The sequence below is a fragment of the Papaver somniferum genome, chromosome 1, assembly GCF_003573695.1.
Source record: "Papaver somniferum cultivar HN1 chromosome 1, ASM357369v1, whole genome shotgun sequence".
In the NCBI taxonomy this organism is placed as follows: Eukaryota; Viridiplantae; Streptophyta; class Magnoliopsida; order Ranunculales; family Papaveraceae; genus Papaver; species Papaver somniferum.
In genome coordinates this window covers 181,282,244-181,306,038 of record NC_039358.1, presented here as the reverse complement: position 1 = coordinate 181,306,038, position 23,795 = coordinate 181,282,244, and the positions used below count along the sequence as shown (strand labels likewise).

The 23,795-nt window shown below is 38.2% G+C and overlaps 3 protein-coding genes and 1 long non-coding RNA gene across 10 annotated transcripts; 3 read left to right on the top strand and 1 right to left on the bottom strand.

Moving 5' to 3' along the window:
- The first annotated feature begins 4,920 nt into the window (after nt 1–4,920).
- Nucleotides 4,921–5,919, top strand: LOC113334398. The gene is made up of 2 exons (XR_003352766.1): nt 4,921–4,953; nt 5,046–5,919. It is a non-coding gene; the product is annotated as an uncharacterized LOC113334398 (long non-coding RNA).
- Nucleotides 5,920–9,172: 3,253 nt separating this feature from the next.
- Nucleotides 9,173–15,261, top strand: LOC113309238 (protein EMSY-LIKE 3-like). Of its 7 annotated transcripts, none has more exons than XM_026557683.1 (11): nt 9,173–9,323; nt 9,422–9,452; nt 10,555–10,760; nt 10,848–10,957; nt 11,068–11,284; nt 11,376–11,603; nt 11,685–11,753; nt 12,239–12,466; nt 13,303–13,371; nt 13,458–13,521; nt 14,729–15,261. In XM_026557683.1, exons 3-11 carry the CDS (start codon nt 10,674–10,676, stop codon nt 14,974–14,976), a joined length of 1,320 nt encoding a protein of 439 aa, XP_026413468.1. In that variant the 5' UTR covers nt 9,173–9,323; nt 9,422–9,452; nt 10,555–10,673; the 3' UTR covers nt 14,977–15,261. The 7 variants fall into 7 exon arrangements, with proteins under 7 accessions (XP_026413468.1, XP_026413442.1, XP_026413454.1 ...); XM_026557657.1 differs by having other exon boundaries at nt 9,422–9,501; XM_026557669.1 differs by adding an exon at nt 9,954–10,009 and having other exon boundaries at nt 9,173–9,501.
- Nucleotides 15,262–18,868: 3,607 nt separating this feature from the next.
- On the bottom strand, nt 18,869–20,556 carry LOC113355248. Its single transcript, XM_026598066.1, has 2 exons — nt 19,470–20,556; nt 18,869–19,233 (listed from the first exon to the last, which is right to left on the bottom strand). The coding sequence occupies exons 1-2, from the start codon at nt 20,554–20,556 to the stop codon at nt 19,199–19,201; spliced, it is 1,122 nt and encodes a 373-aa protein (XP_026453851.1). The 3' UTR covers nt 18,869–19,198.
- Nucleotides 20,557–21,132: 576 nt separating this feature from the next.
- LOC113309229 (polygalacturonase inhibitor-like) lies at nt 21,133–23,273 on the top strand. The gene is made up of 2 exons (XM_026557640.1): nt 21,133–21,571; nt 22,399–23,273. Exons 1-2 carry the CDS (start codon nt 21,171–21,173, stop codon nt 23,009–23,011), a joined length of 1,014 nt encoding a protein of 337 aa, XP_026413425.1. The 5' UTR covers nt 21,133–21,170; the 3' UTR covers nt 23,012–23,273.
- The last annotated feature ends 522 nt before the right edge of the window (nt 23,274–23,795 follow it).

Genomic DNA, 23,795 nt, shown 5'->3' with positions numbered 1-23,795 from the left:
AAAAAATAGCATACGATGCTTTTAGGTTAAATAAATAATTAAATTATTTATAAAATCGATATTCGTAAAATATCGTTTGTAATCAATGCATGTAACACATCGCTTTTAAGCAAGCAGCTCAAAAATAATCGATGCATGCAAAGCATCGTAGTATAGAGCCTGCTCGAGTCAGTCGCGGACTTCACGGTCTTAAAAAGGGGCGTGATTGGATGTCTTTGAGTAGATTCCAGGAGTTGTTCGAGTTGGTTGGGAACGGGTTGATCGGTCCTGATAGGAGAGGGGTGACCAGTAATCATTACAACACCTCATTGGTCGCCCCAAATTGGATCTAAGCCGGTCAATTTGGCCGGCTAAGTCGGCCGGCTAAGATCGTTTTAAGACTGCCATGGACTGTCATTGACCTAATTAAGACCCTTTCAAGCCGCGTGACTGACCCACTTTGGGCGATGATTCAGACCGAAGTAGGTAAGCTAGGAATGACCTGATTGGATGAAATAGTAGAGGACCCGTAGGTGAATGTCATGGAGCTTGCTCGGTCATATTAATAGGGCACAAGCTTGTTGTGGTCTTGATCGTTCTGCGACTGACTTGGGCAGTTTAGATTAGTTTTCATATATATAAGAAGTAGCTCGACTAGCCTACTTTGGATAACAATTTGGAGTAGAAGCAGGTAGTCTATAAGTGATATGATTGGTCGAGGTAATAGGTGGACGTCCGGTTATCATAACGGAACTTTGTTTACCAAGTTTGAAAGAGCTAGGGTTAGCTAATGGAGCTTGCCAAGTCGTGTGGTGGTGATTAGTTTGCGACTAACTTGAGCGGACAAGATCTATTTTCTTAAGAAATTAAACGCGTCGACCAGCCTACTTCCATCTTTAATTAAAAGCGGAGCTTAAAACTTTAAAAATATTTGATTGGTCGATGGGAAAGAGAGGCCGACAGACAACAATATGGGGTGAGGCCGGTCGGTGATGGAAGACGCCATATAGGGCAAACCGACCGGCCAAGTGGCACGGCCGCGCCCCCTTTTGCTACTATCCAATTTAGTCACGGTTTTTCCCTCTTCCTATTTTCCAAATTTTGGTAGGATTTTGCTCCTACTAGATCCATGATGGACCAATTTCCTAGCTTGCCTAGGTTTAGTTTCAACCAATAGGGATCGAGATACCATGTAGGTTCGCGTTTTAGGACAAAAACCTAATTTTTGTAAATCGACAAAATTAGGTCAAAATTTTGAATTGACATAAATTAAATCAATTTTGGTGAATTTTGCATGATAATACAAAATCACTAATTTTTATCTTGGAGAGCAGCGCATCTTTGGTCCCACAGACGCTACTTGCACGCCTCTGATTGAGTACCTTCATGCGCATCTTAATTCCGACACTTCGAGAAATTCATGCTACTCAGCTGAGAATGAACTTGTCATATCATGTCAGTGTTAAGAGTTCAGCTGGGAACACAACATATGATAGATACTCAGCATGCCCTGCATTAGTGAATAATGCGAGTAGGAGCTCAACAAAATTTACAGAATACTTGAGATTTTTAGAACCAACATTATTCTAATTAAATTTCGAATATAAATATACTGAATTACTCAGTACATATGTAAGCAGACAGACGTAGGTGCTCATCCGCTTTAAATGGCTTTATTTCTTTGCAGAACAAAGGCACATAAATATAGGGCTTTACAGTTTTAGCCCTGAACTAAAAACCACCATCAACACCGGCACAAGCTTTATTGGAGATTGAACCGGTTTCTGATCAGGAAGTATTTCCGAGATGGATAGACGTATTCCTGACACGATGTGATTCAGAGCTGTGAACATATATTTCATTTGTACCTTTGACAAATAGAGAAATTCACATATGTGTTCCACCAAAGATTGAATTGCTTCATTGAAGGGATGTTCAGAGAGAGTAAATGTCATGATTGGGAGAGAGTCCATGTGTACTCATTTATTCCCCAGATCGAGCTCTCCTGACTCAACCTTTTAATTGAAGATGCGCTTCAAAACCTTGCAATCACTTGTTGGATGATTGACAGACCTATGAAAGCGACAATACCGAGGATTTTCCATTTCTTCTCCAGTCATCTCTTTCCAGATGTATGACAATTTGATTGCACCATCTTGGATCCAGACTTCTAGCAAATGGATCACTTCTTCAATGGGAAGAGGGAAGCCTGGGTACGTCTGGTCATTTTATTGACGTTGAGTCGACATTTGTGCATATCGGGTTTGATTATCCTTCCTTTGCATCTTCGGAAGAGCCTGGGATATTGGAGTTGCATGTTTGTGTTGTTGTTTAGCAGCTTTCCTTTTACTTCCTTCAGCAACAACATTTGGGAAAGGTTGGATATTGTATTGTTTGTTGACCAGGCATCGGCTGCCGCGAGTTTTACGAGGTTCCTCGACTTTTGTAGTCTTTGCTCTTTCCAGTAAAGCAGGTGCAGTAGTTGTTGATCGTTTGGATGCATCATGAAGTTCTGATAAAGTATGGAATCAGAGATTTTCTAATAAGGCTCCGTAGACCGGGATCATTCAATTTATGCACAAGTCTACAAGTTATTGCTCTGTGACATATGGATCATGACAATCCAAAGACTGAACTCTTAACCTTTTCATATAATCATTGGGATGTTCATTGTTACTCTGAAACATTCTTCCCAGGTCAGAGAGGGTAACTTGTTCTAAAACAAAGAAATACTTTTTGTATAAAGCATTAATTATTTCTCCCCAATTGGCGATGCTTCCTGGTGTTATGTTATTGTACCAGGTGTATGCTCTGACTGTCAGAGTCTTTGAAAACTCCTTCAGACGAAAAACATGGTTGTACTCATGTTCTTGTTGAATTAGTATTTTGAATAATAGATTGCATGTTTCTTATTTGTTAAAAATGGATACGACTTGATTGATCTTGAGTATAACTTTTTTAAGATAACAAGTCTTATCAGAGCAGGCAAGCACCGTTAGACCTAACAAGTTTGTATTTGTGGAGATCTGAATCTATTAACAAGAGTTGAATCTCTATTAAAGAACCAACAACCTTCGATGGCACAAATTACTTATGGTGGAAAATAACAACGGTTCCTTCTTGCAAACTCGTGAGTTCCAAACCTGGATGTGGGTAGTCAATGAATATGTAATCAATATAGAGAGTTTAAATCCTTTTTAATAAATATAAAAGACAAGACTTGTTCTTGTTTAATTCACATCTCAAAATATAGATTGCAATTTTCATATTTATTAGAATTCATACACAACTAGATTGACATTAGATATTGATTTTTGAGATCGTCCAAGAACTCTTCTGCACAATCGGGTTAGAGGACCTTTAGACTAAACATGTTTATTGTGGAAGAGAAATGAGATAAACTCTATATACAATCTTATTCAAGGGTCTTTGCTTTGACTTACTTGTGATTGTATTAGTTTTTGTCCATACATGTTTCCGAATGAAAAAGTTGGTGGTGCACCTGGTACAATCTTCTCTTCAATTGGTATTAGAATAGGCAAACACCGTTACACCTAACAAGTACGTGTTGATGACGATCTAAATCTATGGACAAGAGTTCAATATCTATTAACATACCACCAGCCTTTGATGACACAAATTACTTATGGCATAAAATAACAATGTGTTTATTTTTACAAGCTCGTGACTTCCAAACCTGGGTCGAGTAGTTAAGGGATATAATTCGCCGATAGGCTCTGAAAATAATAGAAGTGTTACTAAGGACATATCTGAATATACCGCGACTGAAATATGTGCTTCAAAGAATAATTATGATGGATTGAATGCTATCATCCATGCAATGAGACAAGATCCTCAACATTATGTGTTTACGTGCACTGCCTCGAAAGAAGCTTGGGATATCTTCGAAACCTTATTTGAAGGGAATCAATAAACTATAGAAGATTGGATTTTTTGGCCCATCCACCGTCCGTTGTCTTTGGGACATGTCTGGACCTCCGTTTTTGATCTGGAAAAGTGAAATCCAACGAATGAAAAGCCATTAACTCAAAAATTACATCTACGTAGTCAGATATTGATGAAAGCTTAAAACCGCCTCAAATCCAAAATTTTAAATACGTGTCAGAACCCCCTTTTTTCTCATATTTTCACAAGATGTCTCTTACACTGATTGTTTTAAAAACGACCTAAACTGCCTAATCTCTTCGACAAATTGATTTATGTAAGACTGTATCACTCTCCCGCTAAGGGATGCCTTCGATCATCAAAATTGTTTCAAAAATATCCCTTTCTCTCTGATAGTTCTCCTCCTCCATTAACGACTGCCTCTCATTTTTTGTAGTTCCCTTTCTTCTCTCCTTATCGTTGTAAGGTTTTTCCGTTCCCTTCAATTTGTTGTTGTTGTTGTTGTTATTTATGTTTAAGTTTCTCTTTTATTTCCCTTTTTATTAATCCATTCGATTTTTGTTGCGATTTTGCAGAGAAGAACACAGTTGTTTGAGTTGTATTTTTGTTCAAGATTTTTTCACCACATGCGATTTTACATAGAAAAACATGAAGCGTTTATTATGAAATAAATATAAACTTATTAGATTTTTTTAACTTTTACATTACACTTTATCCCTTTCGCAGACTCAATTCGACCAATTCAGGTGGTAGGATGATCTTTTATGTTTGGGGAATTCCCACGGATTTCTGAAGGTATATCTTAAAGCTAGGGAACTCTCCATTTAATCCAACATCCCAAAATAGATAGATCACCCAGGCTTCCGCTTTTGACTATCATTTTTGGTCGTTCATCCTTTGTCAATCAATTAAGGTTACCCACGATTCTATGTTCAGTTTACCGTAAAAAGAGGAAACCAACTCCTAACTTACTTAATTTACCCAGTGATTTCTTATATATTCCAAACACTTCATTTCCTCCACATTCAAGTCTCTTCATTCACAGTTTCCTCTCTTGCAACAATCAACGTAAGAAATCTTGCTTATCTACTTAATTTTCTTTTAAATATTTTTATATTTTTGATTGCAGTGTCATTGATTTTTATTTACCTCATTTGCAGTCAAACGGACAATAGACTTACGTTTACCTACCTAAACCACCACAGTATACATATGTCCATACCCAATAATTATATTACAAAAAATACTTTCGAAATACTTTGTTCTTATACATCCGTTTTCGATTCAATGTTGTGTAAAATATTAATGAGTTGATTAGTTAAATTATTATTTCCTTCCTAAATTGTTTTGACAGTAAATACTACCACTAGTGTTCGGAAGAAAACCAGAGACCTGAGAAGATCAAGGTTTGATTGTTTAAACCTTTAGAAATGGGTTTTTCGGATTTTGCAGTTCAATGTTTTTCGGATTTTACTATACTTAAGTTATTTTTTTTGAAGTTTCTATCTATTTTTTTGTGTGTCAAAAAACTACGTGCAACCTTGCTTTCTGTTAAGTATTGCTTGAACTTGACTGTGAAGTAAATGATTTTAGTGTTCGATGTTTAGGAATTTTATGTTTTTGTTGTTCTTTCTCTCCTCTATTAACTTTTTTGTTTTGTGTTTCAAGACACGGATATGGATTTAGGTGTCCTAAAATATATTCATAACTACATATACCAAAAGTGTCAACGAACAAAGATGACATTTAAGAATGTGTTTGGTAGCCATGGCAATGAAGTTATATGCATACAAATGCCATGACCAGTGGAAATAACGTGATTTACTTGAGAAGCCTGACCTTCTCTAAGTTTTTTTTGTGCTTTAATGTAATGGAAACATTTACTTTTTCAACCGTCGATCACTTAGTTTTCTTATATCAATGGCTACTGTGATAGCAAGAGGGGAGATATATACTACCTTGAAACTTTATTTTGTTAACTTGATTAAGAATTGTTAAAAATGCAGTATGCTAATTTTACGTTGTTGCTTTGAATTCAATGTTTGGTATCCATTCTGGTACCAAAATGGGAAATTCGCAATTTGCTTAGAACTTTGCAACATTGAACCTTTGTGCTCCATAGATCAGTAGTTCGACTTATAAATTTGGTTAATTCTTATTCAACCTCCTTCATCTTTTTAACAGTTGTTGCTCTAATGGAAATTTATGTCTCTATTTTTTCTTCATTTTTGTCGAATCTAGATAACGACTATTTTTTCTCTATATATGCCATAAAATTGATTCTCATGACTGACATTGTGAACCACACATGAGATATGAAATCACAAACTATAAATGAAAAAAAAATGAAATTACGACAATGTAATAGGCGGGATATTGACAATCTTATGTTTTCCATAAAGGAATAACCCCTTGGTTTGCTGCACGAATCTTATAGTAGCGTCCCTATCTTTGGAATAACTTCGTGGTTGCACTACTCTTGTAGCAACGTCCTCATCTTTGGAATAACTTCTTGATTTTCTGCACCACTTCTATAGAAGCATTCCCATCATTACTCACACAACATGATTTCTAGAAAATCCCACGAGCCAAAAGCGCGACCAATACCTAAAGTCCCACGCGTCGAAGGCGCACAAGATGTTGATCCCAGGATGAAGGCATGGGTGATACCCTAGTAGCTCATAAAATGAAGCAAGACTTCAAAAGCTAACTTCTGACTGGAAAAACCTTTGTATGGCTGACGAACATATGTTTGAGAAATTTAATTATTAGTTATCTGAAATAGTGAATGCCTCTCATGTGTTAGGTATGATTATTTCCAAAAAGGATATTGCGATAAAAATTACGAGATCTTTGTCGGCTCGATATGAGCCTAAGAAACATGGCATCACGGAATAAAAACGATCTTTCAACTTTTTCCATAAAAAACCTCGTCGGAAATTTAAAGATATTTGATAATGAACAACACACGACTAAATAAAAAGCTTCTGCTATAGAAACCATCACCTAACCTAGTCCACCTCCTTCAATGGTTGGGTCCTCGAGGGCTGATGAATCCTGTGACGATCATGACGAAATATACGCCACTACCTTGTTTATGATCACACAAAATTTCAAGGAACTCACAAATCTCAATTTAAGGAAGACAAAATCTTTTATCAGGATAGGAATCTCCTTTTGTGCTTTAAATGTCCTAGCTTTGGACACGTGAAAAAAGAATGTCCTAGCAAGGACTATTATCAAGGAAATAATGCTCTTATTGTTTCCCTTGATGATATGCCTGATGAACATGTTCTTGAAGACTATACATAAAATTCAGCTCTCACAACAAAAATATCTGTAGATCCTAATCTTGATTCAAACGTTGAATCAGACAAGGAGATTCCTGAATTCATGCACAAAAGTGAAGAATTTCATCGAGAAAATCTTAAACTGAAGAAAAATTTGGACAAATCTGAAGTTTCTCTTCACGTGAAAAATCAAGAGTTTGACAAGCTCAATGAGAATTTCACTAGAACCCTATATCTGGAGGAAAAAGAGATCGATACCCTGAAGAATGATCTACAAATTAAGGCTCTCAGAAAGTTCTGTTAAGATTTTGACCATGCTTTTTGGTCAAAAATCCTTTGGAAATACCAATGTTGTCGGGTTTAATGGTATGTAACACCTCTTACACTAAATATAATACCTTTATCCTTAAAGGATCTAATCAGGATGACGATAAAAATCTTGGTGCTAGTAAAGGAGCTGAACCTCAAGGAGAAAGCCTCTTTAAACATTGTTCCTTATGTGGAAGTAACAAACAAGTTCAAGAGAATTGTCAGAGATTCTAAAGGAAGAACATGAAAGGTAAAAAACCTGATCATCATGAAATACAAACGACCTTGTTGTGTCACCTAAGGACACTTGTGGTAAGTCACAAACTCACCCCCAATATTACATAAGTATAGTAATGTGTAGACAAACTCAGCCCAATATTACTTACGTGTAGTAATGTGTAGTATTGAGTTAATTATATGAGGTTTGCACAAAAAAAAATCATGAAAACAATATTTTTGATGCTAAGGTCGCTCAAGTACGTTTGTACAATCTTTTATGTTCTTCTATTTGCTTTTACGGAATCCATTATTGTATAGATCATATTCTTCTTAAGAAGGGAAGACAGGAAAAAGTTTATATTTATTTGTTGAGCCTTGCTCCAATAAATTAAACTACTTTAATACTAGTCACCTAACCGACTATATGTAACTTGACTTATACTAGCTATCATTGTCTTCTTCGCACCTCAAAGTTAATCAAGGGTGACTAGGTGCTACCACATCACAAATAGTGAGTCCAAACATATAATGACATGATGTTGGCATCAACTTATTTTGTGTTATTAGTTAGAGTTTTCCGTCCTATATGACTCTTAAGTAAGATACGAGAACATGATCCATGGGAACTTCTATCTAACAAGTTAAAAATATATTTTGTTGCTCTTAAATTCTCTAACTCATAAAGTTGATGTTTAAGCTTAATAAATTTTTATGTGAGAATTACTCCTCTAAATGGATAGACATCTAATGTATAACTGGATAATTATAAAAGTAGTTTGTTTTTTTAAATGTGTTAAAAAGGGTTCACGAACTGATCGGCTCGCAGCTGCCTGCGTCGTACTAGTTAACGAACTCATATGTAATGTTTAAACATACCAATTTCCTTATTTTCACAAAATTCTTTTCTTGATGATTCTCCTTTATATATATTTGTTCCAACTCCTTGAAAAAGAGGTATAGAATTATGGCTCCAATAACTATAGGTGTTACAAAGAAGGATGTTGTGGAAGCTGTCAATGTTTTTCTTTGTGAAAGAATCAAGTCATCAAGAATCAACGAGGAAAAACCATTAAGAGATTAAGAAGAATACTCCCCTTCCTGTCTTTTCTCAAATTGTCATAGTGACAATGATTTTAGATCTACTGTCGAAGAATTCGTGAACCGTAGGGATGCTCTGAAGTGAAATGTAAAGTAAAAACTCCTTTGGAGCTTGAATAGACTTGCTCGAAACTGGACCTAAAACTGGAATAGTCCATTTTAGGACTATTTTTGAAAGATCTTAAAACTGAGGGGACCTTTTTTCTATTTGTTCTAATTTTAAATGAGGGTTAAGGAAGGAGGATACGAAAATTAAATCTTGGATGAGGGGTAGAAAAGTAAATATTTCAATAATGTTCCACGAGCGAGGGGCATGTGTGCCCATTGCTTTCTATATAAATACGCCGGCCGGGGCATCTCTATGAAGGAATGTGAGTTTCTAAATCTCGTTTCACTTTTCGTTTTGGCTTTCGCTTTGTTTGTGTCGGTTCACTTTTGGCTGGCTATCAGCCCTAATTTCATTTTTCAATAGGAGGTGCCAGAGTACTTACTTACTCATTTCCACCAGAAGAAGAAGAATAGGTTTCATCTCGAAACCCTAATTTAAGATTTATTATATCAATTTTGGGAAAGAATATCAACAAATGATAAAGCTCTCGTGATTTACATCGTGGTTTCAGCTGAAGAATTTCCTTTTCCAGTATACTCTAGGTATTCTTAAATCTGGCTATTATGGACTATGGTCTCTCCGACAGCAGTGGTTAGTTGCTCTTTATAAAGTTCATGTCTTTTATGAATTTATTTTTTGTTACTTATGAGATTCCGTCGTCTCTTTTCCAGGAATAGGGTGTGGGTTTAGGTTTAGGTCTTTGTAGATTTTTCACTAATTCTCTCTGTAGAAATTCTTTTATGTAAGATCAATTTAGACGGTGAATAGGGTTTTTGCATTCGACCGAGGAAAAAAGAAATTAGGGTTTGTTAACTAAATGTGTTGCTAGTAATTCTTGTGATTAAGCTTTTCCCATAGTGTAAATCTTCGTTTCCCATGAAATTAAAGTTGGAATCTCATACATCAAAAAAAAAAAAAAATAGAGAAAACATAAAGAAATTTCCCCCCTTTTTAATTTCCCCTTCACTGTTGTACTTGCTGAATACTACTTTTTGGGGTTTGGGCTCTTTTCTGTTATCTGAGGCTTTGGGTTGCTGAACTAGGTTGCTACTGAAGGTGCGTGAGAAGAATGTATACAGCAACTGGCTGCAAAAGTTAGGTAGTTAAAGTTTTTTAACTTATAGAAAATCTGTGTTCATTGTCCGGTGTTTGCTTCCTTGGCTCATTAAAATTGGTGATTTATAGAACTAGCTAGGTTGGAACAGAATGATGGGGAATAAGAAATGTGACATAGATAAGGATGTTCACATGGCTATGGGAGAGACCTTCAGTTATGTGAGAGTTAGAAAGAATCCTCTAGAAAGCCAGATACTAGTTAAGTACAGCAATGTGCAAGAGCAATAGAATAGCAGCTTGTAACTTATGAAAGACTGGAGTTCACAACCACTCTGTTCATAGACTTCGTATAATATTTCTGTATCTTAATGAAGGACCGAAGATCATATGGGTTGATTGTATGCTGATTTATCTCTCATGGGTTCCTTCATAATCAATCGCAGATCCATGCAAAATTTGTGATTATCTCGTCTTGTAAATCCTGAACAAAGTTTGCTGCATTCAGATTTAAATTAGATTCTTAGGTCCATATTGTGTATGTCATGTTTGTGCTTCTTAGTTAAATCAGTTTCTTCATAATGACTGCAGGCACTGGGGATGATCTTCCTCCGAATAATCAAAATCGAGGTAGAAGAGTTGGTCGGGTGGCTGGCAATGGCAGATCTTCTATAGCTGGTTCTGCTCCACACCCTAGATTTTATAACGACATGGAGGCTCAAATCCACCATCTTGAGCAAGATGCGTACATCTCAATTCTGAGGGCTTTTAAAGTGCAATCTGATGCCATTTCTTGGGTATATATCTTTCTTTACATTGTTCACATGCCAATGTTTCTCATATATAATTTGAGTATCATTTTTTTTTGCTGTTGCATGTCTTAGGAAAAAGAAAGTTTAATGACAGAACTTAGAAGAGAGTTGAGAGTATCGGATGAAGAACACAGGGAACTTCTAGGAAGGGTCAATGCAGATGACATCGTTATCAGGATAAGGTCTGGTGAAAGTGACCTCTGTTGTTGTCTTTCTGATAGGCATTGTTTTATCAGCATTTTCGATCAATTGGTTGTTTTTTTAACTGGAATTCTTTGGGGAACTTCTTAAGGGAATGGAGAAAAGCAGGACATCAGCCTGGTATGCTCACAACTGCTCAACCTACTCATGATGCAATAGTCGCAACATTCCGCAAGAAGCAAAAGATATCAAACTCAGTGCCTTCTCTATCATTGAATCCACACATGTTGGCTGCATCGATGCAGCCAACGTTAACCTCTGGAAAACGAGGTGTTGCGGTAGGAGCTAGGGGCAAGAAGCCTAAATCAGTAAGTTAAATATTAGTAGTATAGGTGTTATATAAAGTGTAAACTAACATTATGTTTATCTGTTTGGTTTATGTTCTTTTTTATTTTACAGGGTCAGCCGTTACCTGGTGTATCCTTAGTTAAGCCTGTGCAGTATCCTTTAACTGGTCCAGCTGGAAGGGGATTCCGTCCTAATCGGGGTCTTTCTGGTGCACTTGTGACAAATGGACGCGTGGGAGCTGGAAGTTCTGATCCATACATTGGGCGGAAGGTGATGACAAGGTGGCCCGAGGATAACAACTTCTATGAAGCTGTTATAACTGATTATGATCCTATACAGGTGTGTTTGACTTTGAAGTGCTTGTGATATTGGTCTTTGGCAGGTTTTTAACCCACCTTACCTATTTGGAATATTTGGCAGGGCTTACATGCTCTCGTGTATGATATGCATACAAATGATGAGGCATTTGAATGGGTTAATCTCAATGAGGTAAATATTCTACATGTTCGGTACAATCTAGAAGACACTTTATCACATCTCAATTAAGTCTGTTATTGAATGCTTAAGCTTCAATTTACTGTTCCTTGAAGCAGTTCATTACTTTGTATATTGTTAAATAAAAATGTTTTTTCCATGATAACACCAAGATAATTATTGTTTGCCGGGCAATATATAGTTTATTTGTCGGCTTATGACTCACATCCTCGGTGTTTATCCAGTTTGATTAGTCACACTTAACTTAAAGTCCAAATTGTATCTGATGGACCATGTGCAAGTCAAGGGTTAGTGGTTTCTCTTATGTATGGCCCCTTTACATATGATCAGACAGAATCCTCAAAGGGAATTCTTGTGTAATCATTTCTTATATTTGGTTACATTATTCTCTCTGCTATACATTTCCACACTGTTCACTTTATTTTATAGCTGGGTTATGTTTTAATATGACTGTTTAAATTTATCTATTTTAACTGCAGATTTCCCCCGAAGACATTAGGTGGGAGGGTGAGAACATGGGAATATCTCGAAAAGGTGGTCGTGGAATGAAGAAGTCCATGGACCATGATGGTGTTGTGCCATGGGAAGGGAGAGGGAGAGAGGACAGGAGTCAACCGGAGAAGGACCTTCTACCCTTACAAAATACAAATGGAAAGAAGAATATGGATGATATTGAGATGATTCTCACAGAAACAGTAGTTAAGGAGGTATGGTTGAGCCAAGGCTTCAATGTTCAAATATCTCAATATCTAAGCTACCTGTGTGGTTGTTGTCTGATACTGACAGTGACAACCTTACCAACATTGGATTCTCTATGCACCTTTCCTTTCTCGTTGGTAGTATGTTACATCAATAGCAAGCATGGCCATAGAAGGGAACATATAATATTCACACATACATATAAGTAGAGGCCCTTTGGTGGGGAGTCAGGTGTAAAACTGAATATTGTATGTGAATTTACTATTTTGATGCTGATCCTCAATAGTGATCATTTAGTTTTTACTAATGAAAGAGTAGAATTACTGCAATACTTTCCATAATGCCCTAGAAAACTTTCTCAGTTTTTAATTCTTCAGGTGATCTTAACTAACTGCCAGCAAAACTACTTTAAAGATTACTGCATTATTTAATCTAATATGATGCTGGCGTGTTCAGTCTTTAATTTGCAGTAGATTGTTTATATTCTAGTATTTTATACTCCATCCATTCCAAAAATACAGGGTTGTTTCATGTATGAAATTTTATACATGAAACAAGCCTATTTTTGAAACAGAGGTAATATTGTTCTAGAGATTGTAAAAGAATCGTGCGGTATCAGAATTTCATCATATCTTCTGTACATAGATTGAAATTGGTGAAAATGTAATTACCATTTCAATATATTAGATGAATCTAATATATTTTGTGCATGTTTTGACTTCGAAAAAGAAGAAGAGCCTTTAACTTGTCCTATATTAGAATGCAGTCTAAGCCTAGAGCAACTCGTGAAATTTACATTGCTAATCGTTCTATGGCATTTCCCGTTCTTGGTTATTATGGGCAGGTGGAAAAGGTTTTCCTTTTGAGTCGCCCCGATCCTCTTGAGATTGAGAAGGCAATGACGATGCTGAAAGTAAGCACAAACCTTCAATTTTTATTGTTACTTTTCTTTCACTTGATTTTACGTGGCAAGTTAAATCTTATTGCTTGTAATTGCAGAACCAAGAAAAAACATTAATTGATACACTTGCAAGGATTGCAGATGCTTCTGATGGGGAAAGTGGTAATAGCTATATTTCCTGATCCTTCAGAATTTTATATTTAGCGTCTTCTGTTTTTTCACAGCTACTGCCTACCTTTGCTTTATAAGTAACTAAGTGGTGTCACACATTGCACGTGCTTTGGACGTTTAACTACGAAAGCTGTTGAAATTTACTCCAAGTCATATAGATAGGAAAACAAAAAGAACACAACTGCTGAGTTTGGTGTAAGTTGGACCAGTTGGTTATCTCGGAGTAAATACCAACAGATAATAAGTAATTAAAAAAGTGTATGGTCTCTTCCTTAATGCTGACAATTGGTTCTAGGTCCAACTCTTTCTATCGTGGCCATGACAAGTCAGTGAACACAAGACTAGCTTCTCCCAGAAAAAGGAAAATTAATGAAACAAAAAAAATTAAAGGAGAGGAAAACTGAAGGCTGGATCTTATCCAACTCTGTTTATTATGCAACCAGCTGGTGTGTTGTGTGTAGATGGGTGAAAAGAAGTCTCTGTTTTTTTAATATATTTTTTTTTGAAATTAAAAATAGCTGAAAATATAATGAATTGAATCATTGTATTGCACTTGGTAACTCAACACCTAGAAAGAGATCTTCTATCAGTTTTTCTCTACTCTAATTACCCAATGTCTTATTGTAGTAATATCCTCACTTGAAAAGCGAGCAGTAGACTGACATTTCTGGAACCATTTAGCTGAATTGCGTTTGGAGAATTCTGGGCTGAATGATTTTGTTCGATTATTGTATTTAAGTGCTCAATATGTGAATGTAATCGTACCTGTATTTCTAAGGATTAATTTATGTTGATTTCTTCTAATACATTAGCAGTAGCTTATCCAAGTGGTATCTGTAACATAATATATCTAGCACTTGTAATCAGATTTGGTTTCTACGTATAATTATTGATAAAAAAAAACATATGTAGAGAGCTAGGTCAATGTGTAGGTGGATTTGCTGTCCAGCATGAAAATAGAAATTTACAAGAAGAGAGTGGATGTGTATTTGAATTATTTTGGATCTGATTTTATTGTGGTGAATAGATTCAACCGTCCCAGTAATAAATAGCCCAAGTATTGCACCAGTTCAATATCTGATCAATTGAGGATTCTTGTGTTCTCTTCGGCCCTTGTAGTGTCAAGACTAATGAGTAGCACAAATTTTATTTTTTTCATTAAATTACATTTGATTTCTTGTTATATTGCTGGGAGCAGATGATGGCAAACATGCAAATACTCATGGGCCACCAATGGGGAGGGATCTGGTGTTGCCAAACAAACAACATGATATCAGTGAAAATGGGATGATGACTGAAGGAGAAGGCCGTGGTATTTGTGATAATGGGCATACTCTAGGTACAGGAAATGAGATGATGACTGAGATTGGTGAACGAGGATTTGAGGCTAGAGTGGCAGCTTCCAATAATGATGAGGATGATGAGATGGTCATCGTTGACGTCTAACGCTGTAATCTAATTTGCCAAGCTCCTTGAATCCTTTCAAATGTAAGTTTAATTTAACTAATCTGTGAGCTGGCAGGGACCGGACCAGAGTTTCCTGAGTAAAACTAGGATTTAACTTGATGTAAAGTAATTTAGCATCCAAGACGTTTTGATCTTATTCTTGTACAGATGAGTTACGAAACTAGCCCTTCTGTATCTTGATGTTTTCCAGTGTTCACTCTGTTGTCGTTTTTGTTCTCCCTGGAACTAGAAATAAAATGAAATTTAGTTTTCCTTTTCTCGTAATAGATTGGCAACATTGTATATCGCCTCTACATGTAAATTCTAGTTCTGTCGGCTAAGATTATTGTGGTCATAGCTCTTTTAACCTTGGAAACTCATTTTGCAAAAACTGTGTAAAGGAGTTCCCATCGCCCCAGTTTAACAGGTTTTGGGGGATTCAGAGATCGAGAGGGATGAACAGCTTAGAGAGAGTGATTCAACAAAAAAACGACCACATCAGCACCTCCATAGTAAGTCACGAAAGCAATTCGAACTGTAATTTCAAACATACCCAATATGTTTTTTCTCCCTAAAATCTGTATTACTATCTAAATTAAACTGGAATGTATCTGGATTTTCTAAGACTTGAGCAAGCTTCCAGGAGCATCCAAGCATGATATATTTCTCAGTATTAGAGTTTCATCCTCTATGCCAGTGACCTTAGCAAGTCTTATCCTTTACGCCAATGGCCTCAGTATAACCGTCATACATATACTTGCATGTTCCAATGGCACACGAGTTAGTAAGCATGTTTGACGAGCCCCACACTGTGAGAGATGTCCCTTCTCGCCAACCTATCACGACCTACATATTCATTCGACTTGGTAACACTTTCCTGCTTTTTTTCTTTTCCTTCCCAATCGTAAATCTGGGTTAGGCTTCCACGCCACTAAAACTCTTTTGACATACTAGCCTAGCCACATTGCTGCTAACTTCTTGCATCAAAAAAAAAAAAAACAACACATTGCTGCTAGCTTCATGTGTCGGAGGTTAATCAATCCTTAATTATTATTATTCCATAAACTCATATAAATAGAGTTTGAGTATTACAGAAAATCTGGTATTCTCCCAGAATATTATGGTAACTAAATATCTCTAAATATATCATCTCTAAATATAATATATTGTCTATTACACCCCCTTAGTCGTAACGGGAGAGGAGCACACGTTAAGACTAGAACGGAAACGAACAAACAATACTCGAGGAAGGCCCTTGGTGAAGATATCTGCATATTGACTGTCAGAAGGGATGTGCAAGACATGAATGTCACCGATACGTACACGCTCACGTACAAAATGAATATCAATCTCCACATGTTTAGTGCGTTGGTGCTGGACAGGATCCCCAGTCATGTAAATGGCACTAATGTTATCACAGTAGACAATAGTGGCACGTCGTAACGGGATGTGAAGCTCGAGAAGTAAATTGCGTAACCAAGTAGTCTCAGCAACAGCATTGGCAACTCCTCTGTATTCGGCCTCCGCACTAGAACGAGATACAATAGCTTGTCGTTTGGATGACCAAGATATCAGGTTGACTCCAAGAAAAATGCAGTAGCCAGAGGTCGACCGACGAGAATCCGGACAACCCGCCCAGTCAGCATCAGAGTACGCAGTCAAACCAGTAACAGTGGAAGCGGACAGAAATAAACCGTGATCAAGAGTGCCCTGAAGATACCTGAGAATGCGTTTAATAGCCTGCATATGTGATTCCCTAGGGTCATGCATAAATAAGCAAACCTGCTGCACGGCATAAGAAATGTCGGGGCGGGTGAAAGTCAGGTATTGAAGAGCTCCGGCCAGACTTCTGTATAATGTTGGATCCTTGAGTGCAGGGCCAAATGTAGTACTGAGCTTCGGTTGTGTATCAACTGGAGTAACGACTGGGTTGCAGTTCGTCATCGATGCACGAGCAATAATATCCCGTGCATATGAAGACTGTGACAGAAACAATCCTGAATCTGAGCGGGTCACAGTGATACCCAGAAATTGGTGTAACGCACCAAGATCAGTCATAGCAAATTCACGTTTCATTAACTCAATGAAACGACCTAGAAGGGCATCAGTAGAAGCGGTTAAAACAATATCATCCACATATAGTAATAAGTATGCAGTTTCCGAACCAGAGTGATAAACAAATAGTGAGGAATCACAAACACTTCCACGAAAACCGCAACCAATAATAAATTGTGCAAAACGTTGAAACCATGCCCGAGGTGCTTGTTTAAGTCCATAAAGAGATCGACGAAGGCGGCAAACATAATCCGGATGAGCGGAATCAACAAAACCCGGTGGTTGATGCATATAAACCGTTTCAGCTAGGTCACCATGAAGAAAAGCATTTTTAACGTCCAGCTGACGAATACCCCAAGAACGTGATGTTGCTATACTGAGCACAGTATGTATAGTCGCTGGTTTAACAACCGGACTAAACGTTTCAAAACAATCAACTCCAACCTGTTGAGACTTGCCATTGACTACTAGACGAGCCTTGTACCGCTGCAAGGTGCCATCAGCGTGAAACTTGTGACGGAAGACCCACATCGACCGAATGATATGGGCGTTCCTGGGGCGAGGAACTAGTACCCAAGTGCCGGTCTTAATCATAGCAAGGTATTCGTTCCACATGGCAGCATTCCAGTTAGGGTCTCGAAGAGCATAAAGATAAGAACGTGGAAGAGGGGAAATTGGAGAGTTGGACTGGACATGAAGGTTCAGTCGCTGAATGGGGCGGAAAATGCCACGGGAAGCCCTAGTAGTTGGGCGAGTAGCTGTTGGAAGAAGTGGGCTGGAAGGGGAGGTCGGAGGGAGTGGGCTGGAGGGGTTGGACGGGGCATTGATGGGCTGTGGAGAGGAGACCGTGTTGGGCTGCACGGTAATGGGCTGGGTAAGGGAGGACGGTGGAGAGTCATGGGTAGTGGGCTCAGCAAAAGTGGGCTGGGAAGGACGAGTTGGCTTGGAAGGATGAGTGGGCTCGGAAGAAAGAGTGGGCTCAGTGGGAGTGGGCTGGGAAGGACGAGATTGGCGTCGATGAGGGGGAGAGTACAGCTTTGGCTGTAGGTTTGAGACGACTGGGCCGTCAACAGGGACGGAGAAGGATGGAGATGGATGAGTATTAGGAGAGGCTACAGGAGGGGGATATGTGGAGGAGTCTAGGAAGGAGTAAAGAGGATGGATTTGTGGGTCTTGAGAAGGGGAAGAGTCTAGATGAGAGGGACTTGAAAAAGGGAAGATGGTTTCATCAAATGTGACATGTCTTGAAATGATGAATTTGTTTGTGGAAATGTCAAGACAACGATAACCACGATGATTAGATGGAAAACCAAGAAAGACACACCTAGTGGAACGAGGAGCAAGTTTGTGTGGTGTTGTGGAAGAAAGATTAGGGTAGCAAAGACAACCAAAGATGCGAAGATGATCATATGTGGGTTGACGTCTATATAAGACGGACACCGGAGATTGGAAGCGGAGAATTTTAGTGGGAAGAATGTTGTGTAAGTAGACGGCCATAAGAAGAGAATAGACCCAATATTTATGAGGAACGGAGGCATGGGTCATTAGGGTACGGGTGATATCATTGATTCGGCGAATCATGCGTTCCGCCTTACCATTTTGAGAGGATGTATGAGGACAAGAGAAGCGAAATACTAAGCCGTTTTGACTAGCAAAATTATGAAAAGAGGAATTGTCAAATTCGCGACCCATGTCGCATTGGAATGACTTAATTTGGCGTTCAAATTGAGTTTGAACAAAAGAACGGAATTCCAAAAATTTGGTGAAGACTTGGGATTTGAGTTTTAGTGGAAAAACCCATAGATAATTAGTGAAATCATCCAATAAGAGAAGATAATAACGAAAACCCGTGTCTAAATTCAACGGAGATGTCCATAAATCACTATGAATAATATCAAAAGGAGCAGCACTAGTAGAATGAGAGTCATAAAAGGGAAGACGAACATGTTTGCTAAGTTGACAAGAATGACAAAGATTGGGGGAAAGATTCTTATTACATTTAATAAAAGACTTTGTGCGTAAAGCATCTAAGATAGCCCCGCCAGGGTGGCCGAGGCGATTATGCCAAACTTCAGGTGAGCAGACGGCAAGAGAGAATTGGTGAGGTAGTGGCGAAAGGGAGGAATGCACGGAAGAAGTGGTGATGGGATAAAGCTCCCCAGAACTATCACATCGGAGAATAGTCTTCCTCGAATTCAACTCCTTCACAGAAAAACCATAAGGATCAAATTCAACAGACACATGATTATCAGTGGTAAATTTACGAACAGAGATTAAGTTTTTGATGATGGAAGGAACGACAAGAGTATTTTTGAGATGAAGGGTGTGAGATGGAAGATCTATGAACCTAGATCCACTAGCAGTTACCGGAATGCTGCTGCCATTACCCACTAAGATAGACCGCACATTGCTCGAAGGAAAAACATTATGTAAAGTACCTGGATCCGAGGTGATGTGCGATGTTGCGCCAGTGTCCATGTAGAAGTCATCATCAGGCGCTCGAATGCTCATGGAGCTGTATGCTTCGGCAATATCCGATGGTTGAAGGTATTCCATTGTAGGAGTGACGTAAGCTTGTGGTGAAAGGGCTGCTGAGAAGGTGCGTCCGCGACCACGGCCACGCCCACGGAACTGACGACCTCGGCCACGACCAGAGAGATGATGCTGCTGACTCCAGTAAGGTACAGCAGGGTATGGGCTTGGGGGAGACGTCCATTGGGGAGCCCAGTTGGGTGCAATAGGGTGACGTCTTGGGCCTGGTGGAGTTGGCAGAAGAGCAGCTTGGTGGCCCATCAGGGAACTGGGCTCGGAACGCTGGTGGGCAGACGCTGAGTGAAAACTGCTGGTGACGGAAGAAGAAGTAGCAGGTGAACGCTGGTTGTTGGCAGCCGCAAGGGCAGTATGGGAGCTGTAGTTTGATTGCTGTTCACGGCGAATCTCCTCAGTGCGTAATTGAGAGCGAGCAGTGTCAAAAGATGGCATCGATTGTTGGATGAAGGAGGCAACAATATTGTATTCCTCCGGAAGTCCATTGACAAGTTGTATAACCAAACGTTTCTCATCCATTGGAAAATCAAGATCACTTAGTCGATTCGAAAGTGCCTGTAGCTTATCACAATAATCATCAACATTGTTACAATCAACAAATCTTAGATTCACGAACTTACTTTCTAGGTTAGCGGCACGGCTTCCTTTGTTGTCTTGGAAAAGATTTTTAAGATGATTCCATAACTCTTTCGCAGTTTTACCAGTTTTGAGAACAGTAAGCATCAAATCTTTGGCCATGGTGGAGAACATCCATTGACGGCAGAGGGCATCAAGTTGTAGTATGGTGGCAGCATCAAGATCTGGTGGTGGAGCGGAATCGTCAATAAGAAAAAGGAGGTTGTGTGCTTGTAGATGAAGTTGGAAAAGGAAAACCCATGAAGAATATTCATCTTGTTTGATATCTAGAGTAATAGGGATCAAAACTTTGATGTTAGAAACGGCGAAAGCCGGATGTAAGGATTTTTTGTCACTTGCCATGGATGATTATTGGTAATTTAGAGAAAAAAGAAGATGGATCGAGGTTGGCCTCGTGATACCATGTCGGAGGTTAATCAATCCTTAATTATTATTATTCCATAAACTCATATAAATAGAGTTTGAGTATTACAGAAAATCTGGTATTCTCCCAGAATATTATGGTAACTAAATATCTCTAAATATATCATCTCTAAATATAATATATTGTCTATTATTACAGCCAACAATATCACTATCTCTATCAACTAAGTATTACGTAGAGTAGTGCGTCCTTGTTCAGTGTTAGTTGGACATACATAAAGGAACATGTGAATATCTTCTCCATTACATTACAGCTAAGAGAGAAAAAGACAGTAGCAGCATGAGAAGATATGAATGTAAGAACACAGCCAAGCCATCATTACGAACGAAATTTTGAAAGTCAAAATACAACAAATGGAGAAACGAAACAAAGATAAGAAAAAGGAAGACAAGTCAAAGATTGCAAACACCAGTATCTTTTTATCTCTTTAAGTTCCTAACATAGCACTATGCGCGTGTCAAGCTGGCTAATGCTACATATACAACTCCCTAACACTATCTTCAAAATAAAACCGATCAGTCAGTCGATCACCATGATGAATTGTCTGCTGTACTCGCTCTTTCTTCTCTTCTTATCTGCTACCCTAATATCTCCTTCTCTTGGGGCTTTAGGAAAATGCAATCCCAGTGATTACAAAGCTCTTATGAATATTAAGAAGTCTCTAAACAACCCTTACCATCTAGCTTCATGGGTTCCAAACACAGACTGTTGTAACTGGTACGTAGTCGAATGTGATCCCAACACCAACCGTATCAACCAACTCACAGTCTTTCAAGGTAATATCTCTGCCCAAATTCCATCCTCAGTAGGCGACCTTCCTTACCTCGAAACTCTTGTTTTCCGGCACCTTACAAATGTCACCGGTTCAATCCCACAGTCTATCACAAAGTTAAAGCATCTTAAAATGCTACGTCTCCAAAGCCGGGCCCGAGGGTGTGCAGGCCGTGCGACCGCACAGGGCCCAGCTATGTTGAGGGCCCAAAAATTTTCTTACTTATTACATTAAAGTGTAAAATTATCCAAAAATCACCTACCGAGATTCGAACCTGCGACCTAAAGGAAAAACTAAAGCACTCAATCGGCTGGACTGATTTTAATCAGCTGCTTTACCTCAAATATTATGTGAACTTATTATGTCATTAATGTTTTTATTTCGAGACCAATTTTTCTGTCTCCGCAAGTGAATCTTTGCATACTAAATACATTAGTCAATAAAACATATTTGGAGACCAAATTTCTTTGCGTATAAAACTCACTTTCAGCGGCTGAAATATTTGTTTCAGAAACCATTTTTAAAAACGCTTATTACGCTCATCCAAAAATCTCTTAGGAGACAAAAACATTTGTTGATAAAATATGATTTAAAGACAAAGTATTTTGTTGCTGGAATTTATTACGGAGACAAAACAAAATTATCACGAAAGTATTTAGTGAGAAAAATCTTTTATCACCAGAATTATTTTTGATGGCCTAATTTTTCGACGTTAATTTTGAACTTTGAAGACAATTTACGGTAATCATTAAAAGCCATATATAGCGACATAAAATTTGGTGTCGTCAAAATTATCTCCGACCATTAATAAGTGCACCGATCACAAATAAGTATTGAAGAAAAATATTTACAAATAAGTACTGATAATTGATATAATTGCTATTACAAAATTATCAACAACAAAAAAATATTGGACCTTATAAGAGGCCCCTAAAGAAATTTTTGCACAGGGCCCTCTCAGGCTCAGGATCGGCTCTGTACGTCTCAGCTGGATGAATCTCTCGGGGCCGGTTCCCAATTTCCTTAATCAACTCACAACTCTCACTTACCTCGATCTCTCTTTCAATCAGTTCTCTGGTTCCATCCCACCCAATCTCTCTGGCCTTAAAAACCTCGGTACCCTCCACCTTGATAGAAACAAACTCACAGGTTCCATCCCAGAATCTTTTGGGAGTTTTGCTGCTTCTATTTATCTTTTCTTATCTCACAATCAACTCTCGGGTCCAATTCCAAAATCTTTAGGAGATCTGGATTCTCAAGTACTTGATCTGTCGAGGAACAAACTTGTTGGGGACGCATCAACACTGTTTAAACCAAATCACGCAGTGGACAGAACGATGGATTTGTCCAGGAATCAATTAGAGTTTGATCTCACAAAGGTCAAGTTTCCAAAGAGTCTAACCTCCTTGGACATATCACATAATAAGATCTTCGGTGGAATCCCAGAGGACATTATTGGTTTGGATTTGCAACTGTTGAATGTGAGCTATAATAGATTATGTGGACAGATACCAAATGGAGGGAAATTGCAGAGTTTCGACAACACTTCCTTTTTCCATAATCGGTGTTTGTGTGGACCACTACTGGTAGGTAGGTCGTAAGGCTAAGTCTTATGGGCTAGATATTTAGCTGTTAGATTGGCCATCTACGTCGGCACGAGCAATCTCCTAAGTCCGACTAATCTAGCGGCCAGTCGCCGAACCAAACGGCGCCCAACGCCCAACCAAACAGCTCAAAAAATCTACCTTAAAAAAATTTCAAATACCACCGTCATCCCCTAGGAAGAAAAGAAGTATGTCAAAATATTAATGGACAAATGGTACAAAATGTGTAAGAAAAAGACATGACATGATAAATGATAATATATTCAAATATCTCTTTACCCAGCAACTTTTCTTTCCTCTCATCAGACATGACTTGGATTGATAAGACAAAACAAAATTTGGTTTTTGGTAGCATCTTTTTAACAGGAGAGAAGATAAGTGACGACACAAATTTTACAAAGTGATAATGTTGGCGCTGAATGGTTCATCGTCAAGTTTCGCATCCCTCACATAACGCCGAATGGTTCATCGTCAAGTTTCGCATCCCTCAAAACAAAAGATTATGGTTCATCTGACATAATCTTATTCTATTCTTTATCATTCCTGATAGTTGGACAGCGAGCAAATGCTAAGAAAAAGATTATGGTTCATCGACATAATCTTATTCTATTCTTTATCATTCCTGATAGTTGGACTGCGAGCAAATGCTAAGAAAGAAGTAGCTAGAAAGAGTGTTAACTTTTTTCCCACACTTTTGGCCAATCTAGCAGTTCAATCTAGCCCATAGGGGTTAGCCTAAGGAATGATAAAGAATAGAATAAGATTATGAATGCTTTGCAAG

Excerpts from the sequence above, each read along its gene's own strand:
- LOC113355248 (XM_026598066.1), bottom strand. The coding sequence starts at position 20,556 with ATGGCAAGTGACAAAAAATCCTTACATCCGGCTTTCGCCGTTTCTAAC. Across the intron at positions 19,234-19,469 it reads GCACATCACCTCGGATCCAG|GAGTTGAATTCGAGGAAGAC; the intron begins GTACTTTACATA and ends TTTTCTGTGAAG.
- LOC113309229 (XM_026557640.1), top strand. The coding sequence starts at position 21,171 with ATGATGAATTGTCTGCTGTACTCGCTCTTTCTTCTCTTCTTATCTGCT. Across the intron at positions 21,572-22,398 it reads CTCCAAAGCCGGGCCCGAGG|CTGGATGAATCTCTCGGGGC; the intron begins GTGTGCAGGCCG and ends TGTACGTCTCAG.
- LOC113309238 (XM_026557657.1), top strand. The coding sequence starts at position 9,474 with ATGGACTATGGTCTCTCCGACAGCAGTG. Across the intron at positions 11,604-11,684 it reads CTGATTATGATCCTATACAG|GGCTTACATGCTCTCGTGTA; the intron begins GTGTGTTTGACT and ends AATATTTGGCAG. Across the intron at positions 12,467-13,302 it reads CAGAAACAGTAGTTAAGGAG|GTGGAAAAGGTTTTCCTTTT; the intron begins GTATGGTTGAGC and ends TATTATGGGCAG.